This window comes from Taudactylus pleione, unplaced genomic scaffold (assembly GCF_031769625.1).
Source record: "Taudactylus pleione unplaced genomic scaffold, aTauple2 ptg000086l, whole genome shotgun sequence".
Classification (NCBI taxonomy): domain Eukaryota; kingdom Metazoa; phylum Chordata; class Amphibia; order Anura; family Myobatrachidae; genus Taudactylus; species Taudactylus pleione.
This window is the reverse complement of record NW_028284488.1, coordinates 3,073,734-3,093,960: the sequence shown is the minus strand read 5'-3', so window position 1 is coordinate 3,093,960 and position 20,227 is coordinate 3,073,734. Positions and strand designations below refer to the sequence as shown.

General features: G+C 47.1%; 1 protein-coding gene across 3 annotated transcripts in view; it reads left to right on the top strand.

Annotated features, from left to right (window-relative positions):
- The first annotated feature begins 7,389 nt into the window (after window positions 1–7,389).
- Window positions 7,390–20,227, top strand: part of LOC148529108 (uncharacterized) — a 40,413-nt gene continuing 27,575 nt past the window's right edge. Inside the window, exons 1-4 of one of the 3 annotated variants that reach the window (XM_088468666.1) lie at window positions 7,390–7,495; window positions 11,764–11,796; window positions 16,286–16,365; window positions 17,702–17,770. In XM_088468666.1, coding sequence (XP_088324792.1) covers window positions 16,338–16,365; window positions 17,702–17,770 — 97 coding nt within the window. In that variant the 5' untranslated portion in view covers window positions 7,390–7,495; window positions 11,764–11,796; window positions 16,286–16,337. Of the gene's footprint in view, window positions 7,496–11,763; window positions 11,797–16,285; window positions 16,366–17,698; window positions 17,771–20,227 lie in introns of all 3 variants that reach the window. The other 2 variants (XM_088468664.1, XM_088468665.1) reach the window with 2 other exon arrangements.

The window sequence follows — 20,227 nt, the reverse complement described above, 5'->3', positions numbered from 1 at the left end:
GATATTTATGTAGTTGGCGATAACAACAAGGATGATGAGGATGTTGATGATGATGTACAAGGCGGCCACGTGGTCTACTGTCCATACATTCTTAAGGTATTATGCATTTGATACCTTTGCCTCTCAGGATGCTTCCTTCGGGCAGAGGATTCTCCTTTCTGCACAGGAGCGTCCCCACCCTTAAGGAGACTGCTTTGGGACATCCCCAAGGTCTCCTGTGGAGCCCTATGGACCCTGCAGTAGAAAATAAGAGATAGTGTAAGACCTTACCTTTGTTATCTCTATTTCTACGAAGTCCATAGGGATCCTCAGGACTCCCGCCCTGTCGCACCTGTGCTGCAGATGGGCTGTGTTCTGGTCACCGGTTTTCCATCTCCTTCTGTATGTGAGAATGTGATACTTGAGTGTTCCAGAATTTCTTCCTTCTCTCTTCTCCTCCTCCGGCCATTGGCTTGTTACGAATCTGAGGTGCCTTGGCCTGGCGGCGGGGTATAGGAGAGGAACCCGGTGCATCCTGGGAGCACAAATTTAACTATTGAGGTGCTCGACGACTGACATCATCAACCTATACCCCAAGGTCTCCTGTGGATCCCTATGGACTTCGTAGAAAAATAGATAACAAAGGTAAGGTCTTACTATATCTCTTATTATTTCACTTGCAGATACAGCCACAGTCACACACAGAATATAGGCATGGGACATATTTTGATTCGTTTTGCAAATAAGACACATTTGAAGGGGAAAAGTTGCAGGAAGAGACGCTCAGCTCTACCGAGTCGCACGGCGCCCATGTGTTATGTGTAACGCAACTTATAGCGAATGGAGGATAGATGTATGTGGACACATCTGTATATTATCATACAGTGCCCAGAATATACCCTCATACCCACACATTCACACAGGGCCCAGCATACACTCCCATACCCATACAGTGCTCAGCGTGCATCCCCTATACCAATAGTGTCAGGCATATACACATAACAGTGCAGTAATACTCAGATATACCTGTAGCACAGCATCTGCCATATCTCCGTGTCGAGCAGCAGAGAGTGGGGATTTCTAGAGGAGTCATGTTGCTGAAGTCCTATAATATCGGACACCTCTCTTTCATTTGCTCTCCCCCTGGTGGCCGCCGGCAGCATCCGCAGCTAGAGGGTGTTTACATACAGGTTATTCCCATATAAGCCGTCCTGTGACTGTCACTAGGGTGAGACAGCACGGAGGCAGAGCAGAGGAATGTGGGGTTTTTAATTACCTTTCTGGGGCATTGGGAGACTCTACATTGATCCGGGATTCTCCCGCAAGATGAGGGAGGGTAAGTAAGCAGGATCTGGAGGCAGACAGGAGGGATAGATTTGCGTTGCCTCAGCTAGAACAGGCAAAACTGCTCTCTCACCAGATACTGCAGTATTTCCCAGTTCAACTCGGAGGTGGAGCATGGCAGATGGGAGGAGCAGAGCAGACATAGTGAGGCCCGCTGAGTTCAGAGGGAGGTCATTGGGGAGAATTTATAAAGGCAGGGAGTTTTTTAACACTAGTCTGAATGTGTGGGAACATTAGTCTGAATATGCAAGGTCTGAGACACCAACATTGAGCATCTTCAAATGCTGTAATACCATTTGGTGCATCTTTAGATGCCACCATCACTAGCACCATCGAAATTTGAACCAACCCTATGGTCTTTCCATCTGAATATGGCCTCCAATGTGAGTTATTAAGGGTCTGGGCCTGATTCAGAGTTGGGAATAGAGTGATTCATCTCTCTCAAATGTGAACCTGAACAAATCATATTGCAATGAAAGGGGTGTAAACACATAAAAATGTTTTACATGTGGGGTAAATACTGGCTGCTTTTGCATGTATCCCACAAATACTGCACATCTTTATTATTACTCTACAATTTAGATGTCAGTTTGGAAACACTCCTCCCAAATCTAAATCCCTAAGCACATTTTAAATCTGCCGCACCTGCAGTGCAGCATGGTTTCACCAAGATGATCAGTAGAGAAAGATATCTCACTCTATTCCCAAGTCTGAATCAGGCCCTTAGTACGCAACCAGTTCAGTGACACACACGCGACAATACCATATAATGAACCATTTTCGTGCATTTGAATAGCCAACTCCCAGTCACCGTCCAGGAATGCCCAGCCCGTTTCTAATACATTTCTGATGTCATACATCTCAATCACAACTGCGCCTCTCTGCTTACACACATTGTAATGCATGCACCATTTTTAGGATTTTTTGTGCATGTGCTGTAGCAGCAAATCACTCAACTTCATGAACATCGTCACTGCGTGCGATTCAGAATCCAGCCCTAAAAGTGGTAGAGTCAGCTCTAATTCTAGCGACCGCTATACAATAAAGAGAGAATTCTAGTGACCCCAATCAATACTGATTCTAGTCACCTCTATACAATGTGGAGAGAATTCTAGTGGAATCGGGTGAGATGTATCATAGATCGCTAAGTCTGCGCTACCTACTGTAGCATACCACCCATATGCATCAATAAGAACTTGCTGGGACAGCTCCTCTGATATTGCACTGTGTAAATTTTCAGAGGATTTCCCGCAAATCCACATTTATTCTTTAGCCCCATACTAACACCATACAATACGGAGAGCATCCTAACGGTCACTATACAGTGTAGTGCGTATCCTAGCGACTGATATACAATGTAGAGAAGATTTACAATATAGAGAGCATCTTAGTGACTGATATACAATACAAAGATGTAACCAGTGGATTAAATAATTAATTTCTACATAGGCATATAAGTAGTAACACACATATACCCTTGCTAGGTCTCATTGAGGTTTGAAAAGAGATTGTATTCATATAGTTGCAGTCTATCCATAGACTGGTCAGATATCACCTTGAGGTCAAATAAGACATAAATATTGAGGCCTAGCTTGTACCTGTCATTACTATTAGTAGATGTATAATGAGCCATTCATAGCTAAAATGTGTAGAGAAGCTATGCATTATGGGTAACTGTTAGTGATGTCCATATTCTCCACATAAAGGAGTTTTGAAATACAGTTTATCTCCAGACATACTAGGATACGTTATTACTGTATTTCTTTGTCTGAGTATATCTTAGTGCTTATAGAGCATGTGCAAGAGAGATAAGTTTGGTCAATGCTACGTTGTACCAATCAGTGGGTACCTAGTATGTAACCAATATGGGCTTAATATCCGGAAAGCCACCACCCCAGACTAAGGTATATAAATCGAGAGCTAGACAAAGGTCTTGGCTCGTGCATGGATCTGAGACTGCAGTAAGATGCCTGCAATGAATATTGAACTACCTGGGCGTTGTTGAAACGAGGGCTCCCCGGAAGAAGAAGAAGTGAAGTACATCTTATGTTGAAGATGATGAACTACCGATGCCATCTGAATACATGGACAAAAGTTGAGTATACTGTATACTTTGTATGTTAATTGTTTGTTACTTGTAAATAAAGTGTGTTCATTTCTACATCACTCATATTGGTCACATGTGTACTATTTGTTTTGATCAAAATGAAACCCACCGTTTTAGTGAGCATAAAATACAGAGAGCATTATACTAATACAGTGGTGCTTAAACTCGGTCCTCGGGACCCCACACAGGTAACATTTTCCAGGTCACCCAGCAGGTGCACAGGTGTACTCATTATTCACTGACACATTTTAAAAGATCCAATGATCGAGCTATTTATTTCACTTGTGATTCTGTGAGGACACCTGCAAAACATGCACTTTTTGGGGTCCTGAGGACAGAGCTTGAGAACTTGTACTAATAGATATATAGTACAGATACAATACAGTGAACATCCTAGGGAGGCAGCCATACAATTAAGAGAGAATCCTAGTGTTCAATATATAATACAGATAGCATCTTAAGGACCAATATACAATAGAGAGACCATTCTAGGACCATTCCTAGAGATAGCATGCTAGTAATTGCTATACAATACAAATAGCATTTAGGTTACACATATATAATACAGAAAGTAGTCTAGTGATCGCTATACAGAGTCACCCTAGAAGGGTAGGCATTTCTCCCGCATTCTGCCCACTTCCTAGTGAAGTGGGCAGAATGAGAATACCCGCGGCGATCGCGGGTCTCCGTGAAGGGGGCGGGGCTTAAGATGTGATTCTGCGTGAATCACAGCATTTGGCCCCACCCCCTATGTAAATTTTACAGGGTGGGGCTTAATGACGCGAATCATTAGGCCCCGCCCCCATCGGCCCCCTACTGTTTCTTTTACCCGGGATTCTCCCGGGAAGAGATTATAAAAGGTAGGTAAGTATGATGCACTCTGATGTCTCCAAAATGGAACACGCTGATTTCTGAAACTGCTGCTATACTACTCCGTTGGGCACTGCATCTGTAAGACTCTTATCCTCACTTGTGGCTGCACAGACGGTGCATGGAGCAGAGGTAAAAGGGGCAATGGCAAAGGTAGTGAGGGGGCAAAAGCACAGGTGATAAAAGGGGCTGTGGTACATGTTTTAATTTGGGAAGTGGCATGAATGATGCAGCTGCACATAAGCAGCAGCTGTATCTGTTCCAAATTCAATGCTACTTAGCTGTACCAGGACATTTAAAGGGAATTACATAATATACAATTACAAAACTGCGTTGCTTCACAGATCCTTCCCATATGTGGACTCTCCTTTAGTGACAGCTATTTCTCCGGGGCCAGGCAGTCTTTCCCTTATTACAGGATTTCTAAATTCCTTATCAACTACATGGCAGCACCTGCTGCCCAGCTACTTCCCATCTAAGTTTTTCCCCCCTCCCAGGGGAACCGTATTTATCATCTCCCTACATTACCAGTGTTAAACGCAGGATTTATAGAGGGGGGTTTCCCAATGCTTGAATTTTAGAGTGAGTGTGGCCAGTCCATGAAGAGGGCATAATTAGTACTTAACCAGCTTTAATATGCGTCATACAAAGTGTATTGTGTGTCATAATTCCAGCATATACAGGGCCAGTGATCTCAGTAAGGTATTAAATGCCTCAGTAGGGCCATCCTGCCTGAGCTGAATGTTTTTATCTTAGATGTGGGCACCATTTCAGACTATTGGAGCATGTCCGGGAGCCTGGAGGAGCAGCAGAAGAACCTAGCACTGCCCTGGACATATATGTACATATTGGGCTCTATAGCAGTGTATCCCTAACAGTGCGTGTTTTCCAGATCTCCTAGTTGGTGCACAGGTTATTTATTACTGGCTGATACATGTTAAACAATCCACAGGTTGTGCTAATTATTTCAGTTGTGATACTGAGAAGAACATGCAGCACTAGTAAAATTTTATTATATGTCTATTGTGGTCATGGTGTTTTCTGGGGAGGGGGGTTTCCAGGCAGACGGAAACCCCCCTGAGTTTGCCTATGACTACTCTGGCCGCCTACCTGGGTCTGACCTGACTCCTCTGAGTGGACAGGTGGCCCTGGTAACACATCGCCCCTGGGCTCCTCTACCGGACACCCAGGCCACCAATGAATGGGGGTGATTTTTCCTGCAAAAAGGGGTTACTGTCCAAGGGATTAATTCTTCTCCCCTGTCTGCACATGCTCAGTAGGGACTGACAGGGATAGGGTCAATCAAAGTTCACTGTAGCCTGCCAGAACACTGCTTTTATGTTAAACAACAGGTGCTAAGGGGCAAAGCAGTTCCTAATAATTAAATGGGAGACCCCAAACTTTGGGGTATCACACATTACCCTGTGTAAATAGAGTGGTCGCATGCTGCCTCTATTGGAATAGGCAGTATACGGCATTGTGTCCCGAAGTCTCCCCAGACCGAGTAATATATCCATCCCAATTGTTTAATACTAGCATAACAAAGGACAAATGCAGATGGTCACCTGTCAGTGCCCCCACTGGACACCAGCACCAGAAGCACCTGCTACAACCACGCTGCCCCCTGCTGTGGATCCTGGTTCTTTAAAAAGATTCAATTGGGGTATGTGGGCACACACCCTGCACACCTAATAGGCACCCATTTACTGCTACACAGAAAATAACCTAGTGACAGGCATCAAATACAGAGAACATACTTGTGACCATAATACATTATAGTCGAGTGAGCATACCAGTGTGATACCAGTCAGGGTCGGATTAAGGGGGGAGTGACAGGGGCGGTCATCACTGGGCCCCCACACACAGGGGGGCGCCCACTAGCAGCGGTGTATTATCTGCACCCGCCGCTAGTGTCCCCTCCGTTAATGTAGTGTAGACCGCGCAGTGAGCGCAGTCCACACTACACAGTGAAAAAAAACACAGAGTGGCCGGCGGCAGTTGTGTGTATGTTACTGCTGCACAATGGAGGGAGGCGGCTGGAGCTCACTCATGAGGTCCGCCTTCTGGCTCCCCCAGCAGCGTGTGATGGGAGAGACGTCATGACACTGACGTCTCTCCCATACTGAAGGAGAAGAGCCGGGACCCAGAGCTGACTGCGGCGGGGGCCGCTACAGAGGGCACTGTATAGGGGGGGCCACTACAGAGGGCACTGCATAGGGGGGGCCGCTACAAAGGGCACTGCATAGAGGGGGGCCGCTACAGAGGGCACTGCATGGGGGGGCGCGTTTCATGGGGGCACTGAGGGGGGGCGCTACTAGGGTCAGTGCATAGGGGGACTACTACTGGGGGCACTATATAAGGGGCACTGCATTGAGGGGGACCACTACTGGGTCTGGGGGCACTATATAAGGGACACCACTGGGGGACTGTATAGGGGAACCACTACTGGGGGCATTATATAAGGGGCACTGCATTGGGGGGGACCACTACTGGGTCTGGGGGCACTATATAAGGGACACTACTGGGGGACCACTACTGGGGGCACTGCATAGGGGGACCACTACTGCATAAGGGGCATTACTACAGGTGGCACTGCATATGGGGGACTACTACAGTAGCTACTGCATATGGGGGACCATTACTGGGGGCACTGCTACTGTGGACATTGTATATGGGGCACTACTACAGTGGGCATTGCAAGAGGGGCATTACTACGGAGGTGAATAAAAAGGAAAAAAAATGTTCCTAGGGTGACGAGAAACTGTGATATATAGGGGCCCCCACAAGTTTGTTGCCCAGGGGCCCCCACAGACCTTAATCCGGCCCTGATACCAGTGATTGTCATGCGCTGCAATACAGACAGCTGGGAGGATCCTACACATACTCTACATTGTGCCCCCTCACCAACCCTCAGCTTGTATTTGCAATCATTACATACACAGGAAACAGTATATACTAACAACTCTGCTGTATGAGCGTTACCAACTAATCAGTGGTGTTACTGTAGTAACAAAGACAGCTCTCCTCCTCCCTCTAGTGGCACTAAAGTAAAATCACTACTTGTTTACTACTTCAAAGTGAAACCACAATGAATGTGAAAGTGGACTGCAGAACTAAAACGTCTTTACTAGATACTGATAGCAGATACGTGTAGAAAATAATGACAGCTGTAGCTCATTCAACTGACCACCAAATGTAAGTACATCAATATAGATAGATGTGTGTGTTGGGGGGGGAGGAAATGACATAGTTACAGGTCACACAGAACAACTAGAAAATAATCACTAATTACCTACCAGTGCGACTAGACCAGTTTATCACTTATGTAGTACGGGTTTCTTAGTGGCGTTTACTAAAACTCTTCACAGAGTCCTTGTTAATTGTGAGGTATGCAAATGTATATAAATAAAAGATAATAATTATGAGATATTATTCATCACATCACAGTGAGCAAAATTAAAAGCTAAAATCATTCACAATACATTTGTTTCAAGATATTTCATTAGTCAAGGGGGCCCATTTATCAAGGATCGCTTTTGCAATGTGATCAGGGCATGCCAGTAACGCACCTGATCGCATTGCAAAAAGCAATCTCTTCGTCCGCATGTACCATCCGGGATATGCAGGGCCACGGGCTCCTGCGATGTCTCCGGAGAGCGGCCGGTCACTGCAGGGGGTGGTGCGCATGTGCAGTCCCGTGAACTGCACATGCACATCCGCCACAGCCGGGGAGGGTTCCAGCGGATCCCTCCACGGCTAATAGTGTGCGGTGTAACCCATATGCTACAGCGACTAATGCCATGTTCAGATGGCGTTAGCTGCTGGGGCCAATATCTGGAATGCATCGCATTCCAGATATTGGTACATGTGGCAGCATCGCTTCCCCCATAGAAACCTATGGGGGTGGCGGCTGCCAGCGGCAATGGAGGGATCACAGCAGGTATCGGAGATATCTGCTGTGGTCCCTCCTTAATACATCCGGAGGATACTAACAGGGGTATTCAATATGGGAGCAAAAAGTCCGTGCTGGACTTTTCGCTCCACATCGGAGATTTTCCTGGGATAAAGTATCGGGCGCGCGCCCGCTTTATCCCAGTATTCAATATAAAACCTATGAAAACGAGAACCTGTGAAGTGGGATCTGCGAAAAAAAATGAAATTTATCTGGAATAAATTGTAGGACCCCCCTAAAACTGTAAAAACATGGGGGATCACTATGGGTACCCCCGTTTTAGCCTGCAAATGAAAGTCGGGGATTTAAATAGCGGCCGCAGGTGTTTTTTTCCCGACATTGAAGAAGTGTTGCAGAAGAGCACTTAGGTTATTTTTTTCGTTTTTTTAAGTGGTCCCATCAAATTTGGGGTACATGAAAATGGGTACTAGCATATTTTTATGTCCCTAAAATAAGTTTTAAAAATTCTGCAACTATGCGCCTGCTGCTAATAGCCTATTCTAGAATACACCTGCCGCATACTTGCAGAATAGCCCTGAACCTATTTCCCTATTTTTAAACACTTTTTTCCCTTTTTTTTTTTTTATCACCCCAATTTTTAAATTCATTTTTTGGGGTGTCCCTATTTTTTTTTAAAACTTTTTTTTACACAGTTATTTTTAAAATGTCATTCCCAGGGGTGCAGGCTATTTTTTTTAAGCCTGCACCCCTAAACCATAAATTCTGCACTTTTTTTCGCCACCTATTCAGTGGTGAAAAGTTATCCCCGTTTTTTATCAAAGACTATTCGAACCTGCGAAAAGTCTTTGAAATTGAATACGGTGTAAAACCAAAACCTGCGAAAATGACGTAATTGGTGCAAAAACATCGCAAAAACTGAGTTTTCGCTCCATATTGAATACCCCTGTTAGTATTTGAGGTAAACTTTCGAGGATTTTACCTCAAATACATTTTCATAAATGGACCCCTTAGTGTTTCTTAGAATAAGAGTTACTCAGCAAAGAACCCTTGTCGTGGGCCTCCAGCCAAAATAATTTTACTCCTTTGGACTTCCCTGTTCTAAACTGCAGGAAAAACAATCTGAAATGAGGAAACTGTCCCACTCTAGCTATGTGCCTAGACTGAACGTTCACTCCTTCAGTCCCGGCACATCCCTCATCCCCGCACTTGCTGAACCTGACGAGATCGTCAGGTTGACCTGCATGTACGGGCGATGTCGGATGTCAGAAGCGACCAGCGGGCACGCGCAGAGCTGCCCCACGGCCGAAACTCGCCGTTCTCACCCGCCAACATGATCTATATTTCCGGGCACCTGCTGCTATGCACAATACGCTAGTGGTGTACTCTGCTCCCCACCACTCCACCTCCCGTCTCCTTTGTTTGTAGCCACAGAAGGACAGCCAGCACGGCCCCTCTGGATTTGTAGTTGCTGAGGCTGTCATGCTTCATAGTGCAGCACTCCCAGCAACTCCCAGAATCCATCACGAGCCTGGGCACCCAGAGTGAGGGTGTGTAGGCTTCTGCTAAACTCGCAGCTTGTTATGAAACTCACATTACAAATTGCGAGATTTCCACCAGAAAAACTCACACGGACTTGCATCTCTGACATACTTGCACCCTCCAACTCGCACTATTATGTAGTGCGTCCATAGGGCCTGATTCATTAAGTATCGCAACTGCAACAGCGCTCGCAGTTGGACAATTGTTGCGTACGATGCATTCATAAGCACAAAGGCACCACTGCGATCACGGAGACCGCGCAGAGCCATCGCAGTGACTGACAGGCAGGGAGCGATTTGTGGGTGGTGAGGAAGGCGGTGGCCAGAGAAACGCAGGCGTGCCTGACTGTTTGAACGCTGTTGCATGGGCGTGCATAAATTAGCCATTGTGATTTCATATGCAGCTTAGTTAGAAATTTCTAAGTAAGGTCAGAGCAGCTGTAATTCTGCGTGAGGGACTGATGGTGCTCGATGTTACCAATGTTTGTGAAGGTTTGCAAAGTATTTCGGATGTGAGATATCGGTAGTGGGAGGCAGTGGACACACACACAGGCACATAACAGAAAATAAGCAAACAAACATAAAAGGTTCAGCACTCCTTGTGCTTAGTAGTCAGAATTGGCCTTGCTCTCCCAGCATAGCCCTTGGTCCCTGGCACTAGAACACTGTAGCTACTACCTGGCCGCTAGTCAGTGTCAGGGCAATGAGCAACAGTTGTGTGACAGTTTTAAACCTTTCTTGTGCTGCTGACTTCCTGCTGGCTCTGGGCGACCTGGAAAACCCTGAATTCTATATTTCCAGTTTGAGCTGTGCAGCCTGTGCTTGCGTGGGTTTCCTCTGGGTGTTCTGGTCGCCTCCCACACTCCAAAAATATACTGAGGTTAATTGGCTCCCAACAAAATTAACCCTAGTGTGTATGTGTGCATGTGATAGGGAATATAGGGCCTGATTCAGACCCACTCGCGAGCGGCTGTCAACTCGCAAGTGGGTCGATGTTGTGCACTGCGCATGCGCACGACGGCGGGAGCTCCGTCGTGCGCATGCGCCAGACGCGACGAGCGTAGGACTTTCCTTCGCTCGTTGTGTCTGATCAAAGGGGGCGTGCTGTCGATGTTGATTGACAGCACGCCCCCTTTGGTGGGCGTGCCGGAGGCGTGCCTCCCTGATGGGGGCGTTCCCAAGGGAACGCCTACCGTCAGAAGCCGGCCTGTCAGTGGGAGTGATTTTGGCTCTGATAGAGCCAAAATCACTCTGGGCCTTGCGGTTGAAAAACTCAACCGCAGGCTCCGGTTCGCAGCGGCGATGGTCGCGATGGTCAAGACCATCGCGGCCATCAAACTGCACGCTCGTATAGGCTGTGGGTGGTGACCCACAGCTATACGAGCGTCCAGGAGGACGCTCCATAATTATGGAGGGCGGCCCTCATTCAGAGCGTGCGCTCTGCTCAGAGCGTACGGCTCTGAATGAGGGCCATAGAGTGTATGTTCCACTGGGGCAGGGAGAGAATGGGCAAATATTCTCTGTAAAGCACAGCGGACTATGGGCCTGATTCAGACCCGGCGCAAGCGCTGAGCGCTCGCAACCGGGTCGATGGTGGCCCAGAGCGCATGCGCACGACGGAGCCGGCTCCGTCGCGCGCATGCGCGAGACCCGGCTAGCGACGGGCAATCCGTCGCTCCGGGTCTCGCACCAAAGGGGGAGAGCTGTCGATGTTGAGTGACAGCTCGCCCCGTTTGGTGGGCGGGCCGGGGGGGTGACCATCGCAACCATCATCATGGCCGCTCGCTATAGCTGTGGGTCCGGCTCTGAATCAGGCCCTATGTGTGCGCTATATAAATAACTGGTAATATATATATATATATATATATAATATATATAAGAATAAGCAAACATAAATTAGAGGAGTAAGAATGACTTGAAGAGGGAACTTGCTCACTGTCACAAATTTTTTAAAATAGATTATACCTTCTGGTGGGACTAATTTAGGAATGCTCTCTGCTTTGTTTTTCTAGGAAAGATGGATATTAATGGGAAGCTGACTACAGGTAACCATATACGAAACAATTCTAATGAAAAAGTTTTATACAACTGATCTATACATTGAACAATTTGTTCGAACACAGAATAATCGAAGTGGCAGATTCAATAAGCCATGTTACTTAGCTGCGCACATCTAAAGCGGCCCATACATGGTGCAATAGGCACCGTGCGACGCGACGGGAGATCTGACGTCCGATATTGGGCGGTCCCCACACATGGTGCGATCGGGTGGCCGACCACCCGATATGCCGGCTCCCCCCTCCCCCACCCGCATAACGCTGCATGGGATCGCACATCGCATCTCCTGATTGACTGAACCTGCAGGAAGATCTGGGGGTGCGATGTACGACCCCATGGGTGCACGCTCGGTCCGACATCATGCCCATACACCATGCGATTTAAGACATTGGCATCCTACTCTACTGATTCTGGGTCCCATCACATATTATGCTTTTGAGGTCCTCATAAAGCATCAGACCACCCCACATGCCCTACACATACACCATGGGAAGTCAATCTCATATTACAGTACAGATAATGCTTATAATTACTTTGCCTTAATCTAACATAGCCAACAGATGCAGTTCTGGGGGCAGAGAAGGGGGTGAGGGCAGGCGGCAGTTGGAACAGTGCTAGGGTCAGGTGGCAGCTTGGCTAGTATTGGGGCAAGTAGCACTTGGGGTAGAGGGGGTTAAGTGCAGACAGCAGATGGGACAGTGCTGGGGGCGGGTAATAGTTGGGATAGAGGGGTTTAAGACAGGCAGCAGTTGGGGTAGAGCTGGGGCTTGAAGCAGGGAGGAGTAAAGGGGAGTTGGGGTAATAAAGGGGGGTTAAGGACCTCATTCAGATACGGACGCTATTTGCGCTCACTCGTTCAGAAAAAGGTGCTGGCTATTTAAATTGAGCGCTCGCTCTTTGCGGTCTGTTGACGCCTCTATGTCTGAGCGAGCGTCCGAAACATGCGCTCGCTGTTTTGTAAAGACGCCCCTTGGCCGTTCGCATCATACGTCATCTCCGCTATTTATTTGATTAATCGAGTACATCGAAAGGCGTATGAACTGCTCGCTATTCTTGTGGTAGCATTTTCCTACCGCAATCATGCGAGCAGTTCAGGCTAAAAGACAACCAAGTGACGTGGTCGATGACGCTGCTTTGTTAATTATGCACACCCTTAAAACGCCCGTTTTGACCGTTTGGCACGCCTGCGTTCGGATCTCCACTCCCCGTTTTCAAGCACCTTCCCCTGTTACCATCCACAAATGCCTCATCCTGTCACTCAAATTAGCAGGCACTCGTTATTTTGCGAGCACACGATTTCCGACCGCACTGACTGGTTCGCGCATGCGCATTACGACCCATATGCATGCGCAGATGTGCGAACATCGCTCAGAGCGAACGAGCGGTCGCTTACGAGCGGCTCTGAATCAAGCCCTAAGTGTAGATAGATGTTGGGATAATACTGGGGGTAAGGAGAGGGTGACGGGCAGGCAGTGCTGGGGGTAGGGAGGGGGTAAAGTGCTGATGAATGATGAAAAACACTAAAATGACAGTCCTGTGGTCTACCCTCAGGAACCACACCTCCCCCGCCGCCAGCCACATTGTTTGGTGCAGAGTGTTAGGGGTCTGTGTACTATCTTCACTCCACTTACCGTGGAGTTATTGCCACGCATGCTAGCGCTGCGATGCAGAAGGTGGCTACTCTGATGTGTATTAAGAAACCTTCCCTCAGCAGTTTCCTATGTTTTACTTTTCAGCCATGCTGGCTGTAATGCGTATGTGCGTCCAGTCTATTGCCGCGTGACCCCTGGTGTCTGAGCAACAAAACTGCCCGCACAGCCACATGGAAGCATAGACGACGGCTGGCTGGACTTTTCTTCTTGGTGGGATCTTCATCTTGGCTTCCCCCAGAAAGTAGAAAATAGACCAGCAGCAATGTGGGGGTTTTTTACATTAAAAAAAAACTTGAATAACACAGTACAAAGCAAACAACCTGGACTTCCTGATCATGGGCCTGATTCAGACCCACTCGCGAGCGGCTGTACGCTCGCAAGTGGGTCGATGGTCTGCACTGAGCATGCGCACGACGGAGGGAGCTCCGTCGTGCGCATGCGCCAGACACGACGAGCGAAGGACTTTCCTTCGCTCGTTGTGTCCGATCAAAGGGGGCGTGCTGTCAATGTTGATTGACAGCACGCCCCCTTTGGTGGGCGTGCCGGGGGCGTGCTTCCCTGACGGGGGCGTTCCCACGGGAACGCCTCCCGTCAGAAGCCGGCCCACTGACATCACTAGTGATGTCAGTGGGAGTGATTTTGGCTCTGATAGAGCCAAAATCACTCCGGAGCTTGCGGTTGAAAACCTCAACCGCAGGCTCCGGCTCGCAATTTCGATGGTCGCGATGGTCACGACCATCGCGGCCATCAAAATGCACGCTCGTATAGCCTGTGGGTGGTGACCCACAGCTATACGAGCGTCCAGGAGGACGCTCCATGAAAAAGGAGCCCGGCCCTCATGCAGAGCGTGCGCTCTGCTCAGAGCGTACGGCTCTGAATGAGGGCCCATATTTCAAGAGACAAAAGACAGCACTTAACGGCAGCCTGGGGTCGCGATGCGGCGCTGGAGAAGAGAGGAGATGATAAGTAAGAAAAACTTTGAAAACATCTAAAGCACTTAGCGCTGTCATAGGAGCCTATGACTAAGCGAAAAATACCCCTACAGATAGCGCAGGGAGCACAACTGAGGAGAAAATCCATAAGTACATATCGAGAAGCGTTATGTACATGAACTTACCCTAGCTTTAATGTTTTTACCCGTCAACTCCTGTTTAGTACATAGGCCCCCTTAGCTTCTGCGCCACCCCTAGACCCACCCTATTTGTATTATTAGCAGCACCGCCACCGCATTAATGTAACCAATATAACCGCACCAAACCAACCCTCATCACACTTAACAAACCCCCATCGCAGCTATGTAACCCCCACCCACAGCGCTACCCGCTTTACACTTACCCGTCTACCCTCCGAGTACAGGTTAGGGAGTACAGCTACATGCGCAGTGTCTTGCCTGGTCTGCCTTCTGAATACAGGGTGCAGTCTTAACGCTGGGGGACGGATGCCGTGGCAGTCTTGTAGCGGGGACCACAGAAGTATTGATGCAGGGGCCGGGTTCACATGGGGGCCAGGGCAGTCTTCATGCTGGGGGCTGCAGCAGTCTTGGTATGGGGGTCGGGGCAGCTTTCTTATGGGGGCCAGATTCACGCGGGGGCCGGAACAGGTACCTGAGCAGTCTGCACACCGGGAGCCACGTGCCGGGGGTCGCTGTATCAAGGAAAAGCGCCACCTCCTTTTTATAGTTCTCCCTGCAGCCGGGCCAGGGGAGGCATCAATCATGCAATCAGGAGCCAGGGGATTGGCCACAGCGGGGCGTGTCCATGGGGACCCACCCATTCTGCAAAAGTAAGTCTCCGGTCCCGATTTGCAGGTAAAATACGCGCTATAGCACATATTTGCGATCCCGCGTATATTTACTGAAGTGCAGGTTTTTAGAAGTAATGTTGCCCATAACAACTAATCAGTTTCCTACTTAACTTTTATCTAACACCTACTAAAAGACAATAGCTAGAATCTGATTGGTAGCAATCGGCAACATTTCCACATTTAAAAACCTGCACTTCAGTAAATATATCCCCTGCTGTGTCTCGCAAACAAGTATTCCTTTGAAGCCCAAGCTTAGGTGCTCCAAAGTAATCTAACTATATGCAAACCCGGGAAAAATGGATGCAGGAAGAGGATATGTATGTTTGTATTAATGCTGTTTACAGTTTGTTTAAATTTCCCTATACTTGATGTAAATAATCTGCATATTTAGTTGCTATTGGTAGCCTGTCTTATACCCCTTTTCCACCTAAATTCCGGGTCTGACCCGGAGTTGGAACAAAGGTCCTATCCGGATCAGACCCGGAATTTTGCCAGCGCTGACTCGGGAATATCCCCGGAATATTCCCGAATCAGCGCCGCTCACACCGCAGTCGGGTCTGCATAGACCCGGCTTTTGCGGAGTGAAAGTGGACGCTTGGAGATGACGTCATCTCCAAGCGCCACTGAAGCCGGACCAAGCGGCCGGCTAGCAGCGCACTCCAGGTCATTGTGACCCGGAGTGCGCTGTTCCCATAGCAGGGTTTCACGGGCTACGCCCGTGTTAAACCCTGCTAGTTACCTGGGTTGGATTGCCGGGTCACTCGACCCGGCGATCCAACCCTCTGCCCTTTTACACCAGGGAGCTGCCCAGGTTAACCCTTCAAAAACCCGGGTTTTAGCTCCGGTGTAAAAGGGGTATTAATCAAGGGATACCACTCCTTATATTCAGTCTAGGGGCAGCTGGGGCTGTTTGCAGCTGGGGTTAAAAGCATGCACAAAGTGTGATTACATAACAGTTAATCAAACACTTACCCTGCATGAATATGGACTAATCATCTGTGTATTTCATTTCATCCCTCAGGTAGGTGACTGTCTCATCCTGCTTATTGCACCTATATTCTGCATAGAACCTCATGCTTGCAATCGTGTGTGGATTTAAATGTAGGTGACTGTCTCTCTTGCATAGATTTATTTTATTTATTTTTTTCCTGTATAGTCTGTATTGGTCAGTGAAGCATAGTTTATGGTATATATCTGGCCTGGTTTTTGCTCCAACTCAGAGCAAGTTATCTCCTTTGATCAGCAGACCAATTGAGTCCTTATATTCAGTCTAGGGGCAGCTGGGGTTAAAAGCACCAAGTGTTAAATGCACAAAGTGTGATTACATAACAGTTGAACAAACATTGACCAACATCTAAGGTAATTTTCAGATTAAGAAACTGATTGCTTTACAATTTGTCTAAAAATAACAAACCTAAAACTCACCATGTACTACACATTTCTTTTTATCAACTCCCTCCTTTGTATTTTCTCTAATACCCCTTTTACACCAGAGCAAAAACCTGGGTTTTTGCTGGGTCTACCCGGGTTGCAGCTCAGTGTAAAAGGGTCCCTGAAAAATAACCTGGGTCAAGTGACCCTGCAATCCAACCCAGGTTTTCATTCCAACCAGCCAGATTGGACAGATATCTGGCAGATAATTGTATAGTGGATGCCCAGCTTAACACTTGATAAATTGAGTCCAGTCGTCATCTTCATAAAAGCGGGATGTTCTATGCATACGGTACATCCCGCCACTTATTGAGTGCAAAGTGGCGTTAATAACTCTGGTATGCACTTAGAATTACGATTAAGCACTTAGAATTACTATTTCTTCTAAAAAGAAGAGCTGTCCTTTGCGATGATAAGACTTCTGGGTTTACGACCTAGAACTTCCTAGGGAGTCTTCTGCTCATGTGACGGGTGACGGGTCGATCCCTCTCAGTGAACATTATGTAGAGAAGCCCATAGGCTTCTATTAGGCAATTCCATCTAATGATGGCGTTGCCTAACGGGTCCAATCACTGGTATCCCATACTGGAGCTTGGTACATATAGGGAATTCGGCCAGAACTCCGATGGCAGTTTTCAGAGTTTTGGCCTCATTTTGCTTTTAGTACATCCCGCTCCAAGAGAGAAATCAAAGATCTCTCTGCAGTTTACCTCTTGGTATTTTGTGAGAAGCTGAGATAGGCACCTTTTTAAGAACAAGATGCTGAAAAAAAGACATATCTCATCTTCAGAAACAGACCCCTAAAACATGAGATTATTGTCTCATTATTTTACCACTTGACGCAATCAAGAGGACTGAATTGTCATAATATATATAAATAAAAAATAAATAAATAAATATGCATAATCAATAAATTTTTTTCAAAGAACCTACATTAAATACTTGTACTTTACTTTAGTCCTATTTTGTTGACCTTTACAATGGTTTATTTTCACCCATCTAGCAGCATCCATGGACTTCTCTTTCACCTCTGGAAGCATGAAACTGTTTGGTTCAATTGTCTTGTTATTTCCAGGTAAGTGGTGACGTCAGCAAAGTTTAATCCTTGTAGTGCATACTGCCTACTTTTATAATCTCCTCTCCGGGAGAAGCACAAAGGGGAAATGCAGATGGCAGCTGTAGGGGGCGGAGCAGGATTACAGTAGTTGCGTCATAAGACCCTGCCCCTTGCTGTAATTTGCTTTGAATCGTGCAACTGACAAAAGGGAGTGGGGCCAAAATGACGTGAGTATCATAGAATCGTGTCATACTCCCTTCCCATGGGCCATAAATAACAGCATTTTTATCCCCATCCTGTGAGAGGACAGCCAACTGTTCTGGGAGCCCAGGGGTCTTCTCAAAAAAATTGTGAGTCTTTTACAGGTTCAAGGAGAGTAGGTAAGTATGTTATAGTGATCTGAATTTATTTTTATTTTCACTAGATGCTTCCTGTAGGTTTACTGTGTTTCCTTTGTAAAGAGAAAGATTGTTTTTTGTTCTTACACCTGACATTATAATTTCACTGTAAACAGATTTAAATAAGGATCTCAGTTACTGCTGTACCTTTCATTTTCGGTTTACAATCACTTTTGATATTCTATATGTATATTTGCTATGCTGTTTGTTGTTGGACTTCATATGTTTTCTGTAAGGTTCAACATGAGATTGAACTCTGGACCTTTGTGTTTCAGTGGGGCAGATGTATGAAGCTCTGGGAAGAGATAAAGTGGAGAGTGATAAACGAGCAGCCACTCAGTTCCTATCTGTCATTTTTCAAACACAGCCTGTAACATGACAGTTGGGAGCTGAGTGGCTGCTCGTTTATCATACTCCACTTTTATCACTTAACAGAGCTTCATACATCTGCCCCAGTGACTGCTCCTTAGTATATCTCTAAGTATAGTTTACTAGCTGAAGTACCTGGTGTTGCCCGGGTTTAAATCTTCAAATTATTAAGTTATCAATGAGTTGGATGTAACTATTAACATTTAAAAAGCAGCTCTTTCAACACACCAATGAGGAAAGTTCTTCCCCGCACAGTCTGCAGTGAGTTCCGACCAGGACCCCAACAACTCTGTTAGGCATCCCAGACCAATTGCCACCCCTCTGTGAAGTTTTCATCAAAATCCATCCAGTGGAAGGCCCAGAATAGCCTCCCTGGATCACAGTTCTGCCCATCGTACAAAGGACCGCCCGGCGGAAGGACCGCCCGGGACCTCAACCCCCTAGATGTTTTCTGGGGTCCAATGTTACAACGCTGAAGTTTTCGTCCATATCCATCCAGTGGAGAGCTCAGAACAGGCTCCCCGGGTCAAAGTTCTGCCCAGTGTACACCAACAGGAGGTCCGACCAGGACTCTAACCCTCTGTAAACCTGGCCAGGATCCAACGGATGACCTCACGTTGGTTTCATCCCAATCGGTGCAGGGGTGTCCGAATGCATAACTGGACAGACAAACAAACAGACCAATTAATTTTATATATAAGATATCTCCCTGCTTTTATTGTGTGTATTGTATCTTTATTAATTTGTCTTCCCTGCTCACGTGCCAAACCTTACCAACAACATTCAAATAATAAAGGCTTGTTAGTACACAGGAGGTTGTAGGAGCATTTTGTTACCTGTCTCTTTTTCTAGCCTTGTTTTGAGTCAAAAAACAACATAGTAAAATCTAGATTTTTCTGTCCCTGCATTTCTTTTTACAGTAACTGGTAACCTTAGGCTCAATTGCAGTAGTTGCATCTGCTATGGCAAACTTTTGAGATTGGTTGAAGTTCGTGAAAAAATTATTGAATTCTAAGGGCTCGATCCAATTAGGTGTGAAGGGAGTGAATTGCTGTTGCAACATCTCAATTACGAGACTGATTGGAGGACAACCAGAATATAAGCCCTTGCAACCCAGCGGACGGGTTGCTCCTATGACTAAGCTAAACAGCGAAATGCGCATCAGGACACATGTGGTGCACGCTGTTTGAGCGCGCACTATGTTATTTTAATATGTGATAAGCACTTGTGAAATCCTATGTAAATCATTGTTATGGGTGTCTGTTAGACGTCTCGACCTGATTAATAGATGCATGAGACTGTGGGCTTTATTCAGAGGCGGCCGTACGGTCTACGACTGCACGGCCGCCTCGATGTTTGTCCAGTGCGCATGCGCACGAGGGAGCCGGCTCCTTCGTGCGCATGCGTGAGACCCGCTACGACCGACAGCGCCGGTCGTAACGGGTCTCTTTCCAAAGGGGGCGAGCTGTCGATGTTGATTGACAGCTCGCCCCGTTTGGAAGGCGGGCCGGGGGGGTGGCAGCCCAAACGGAGGCGTTCCCATGGGAACGCCTGCCGTTTGGGGGAGGCCCCACTGACATCAATAGTGATGTCAGTGGAAAGCTTCCGGCTCTGACAGAGCCAGAAGCTCTCCGGGGCTTACGACAAGTGAGACCCTACCCTAGGGTCTCGTTGTAAGCCCCGATGGTCGCGATGGTCAATGACCATC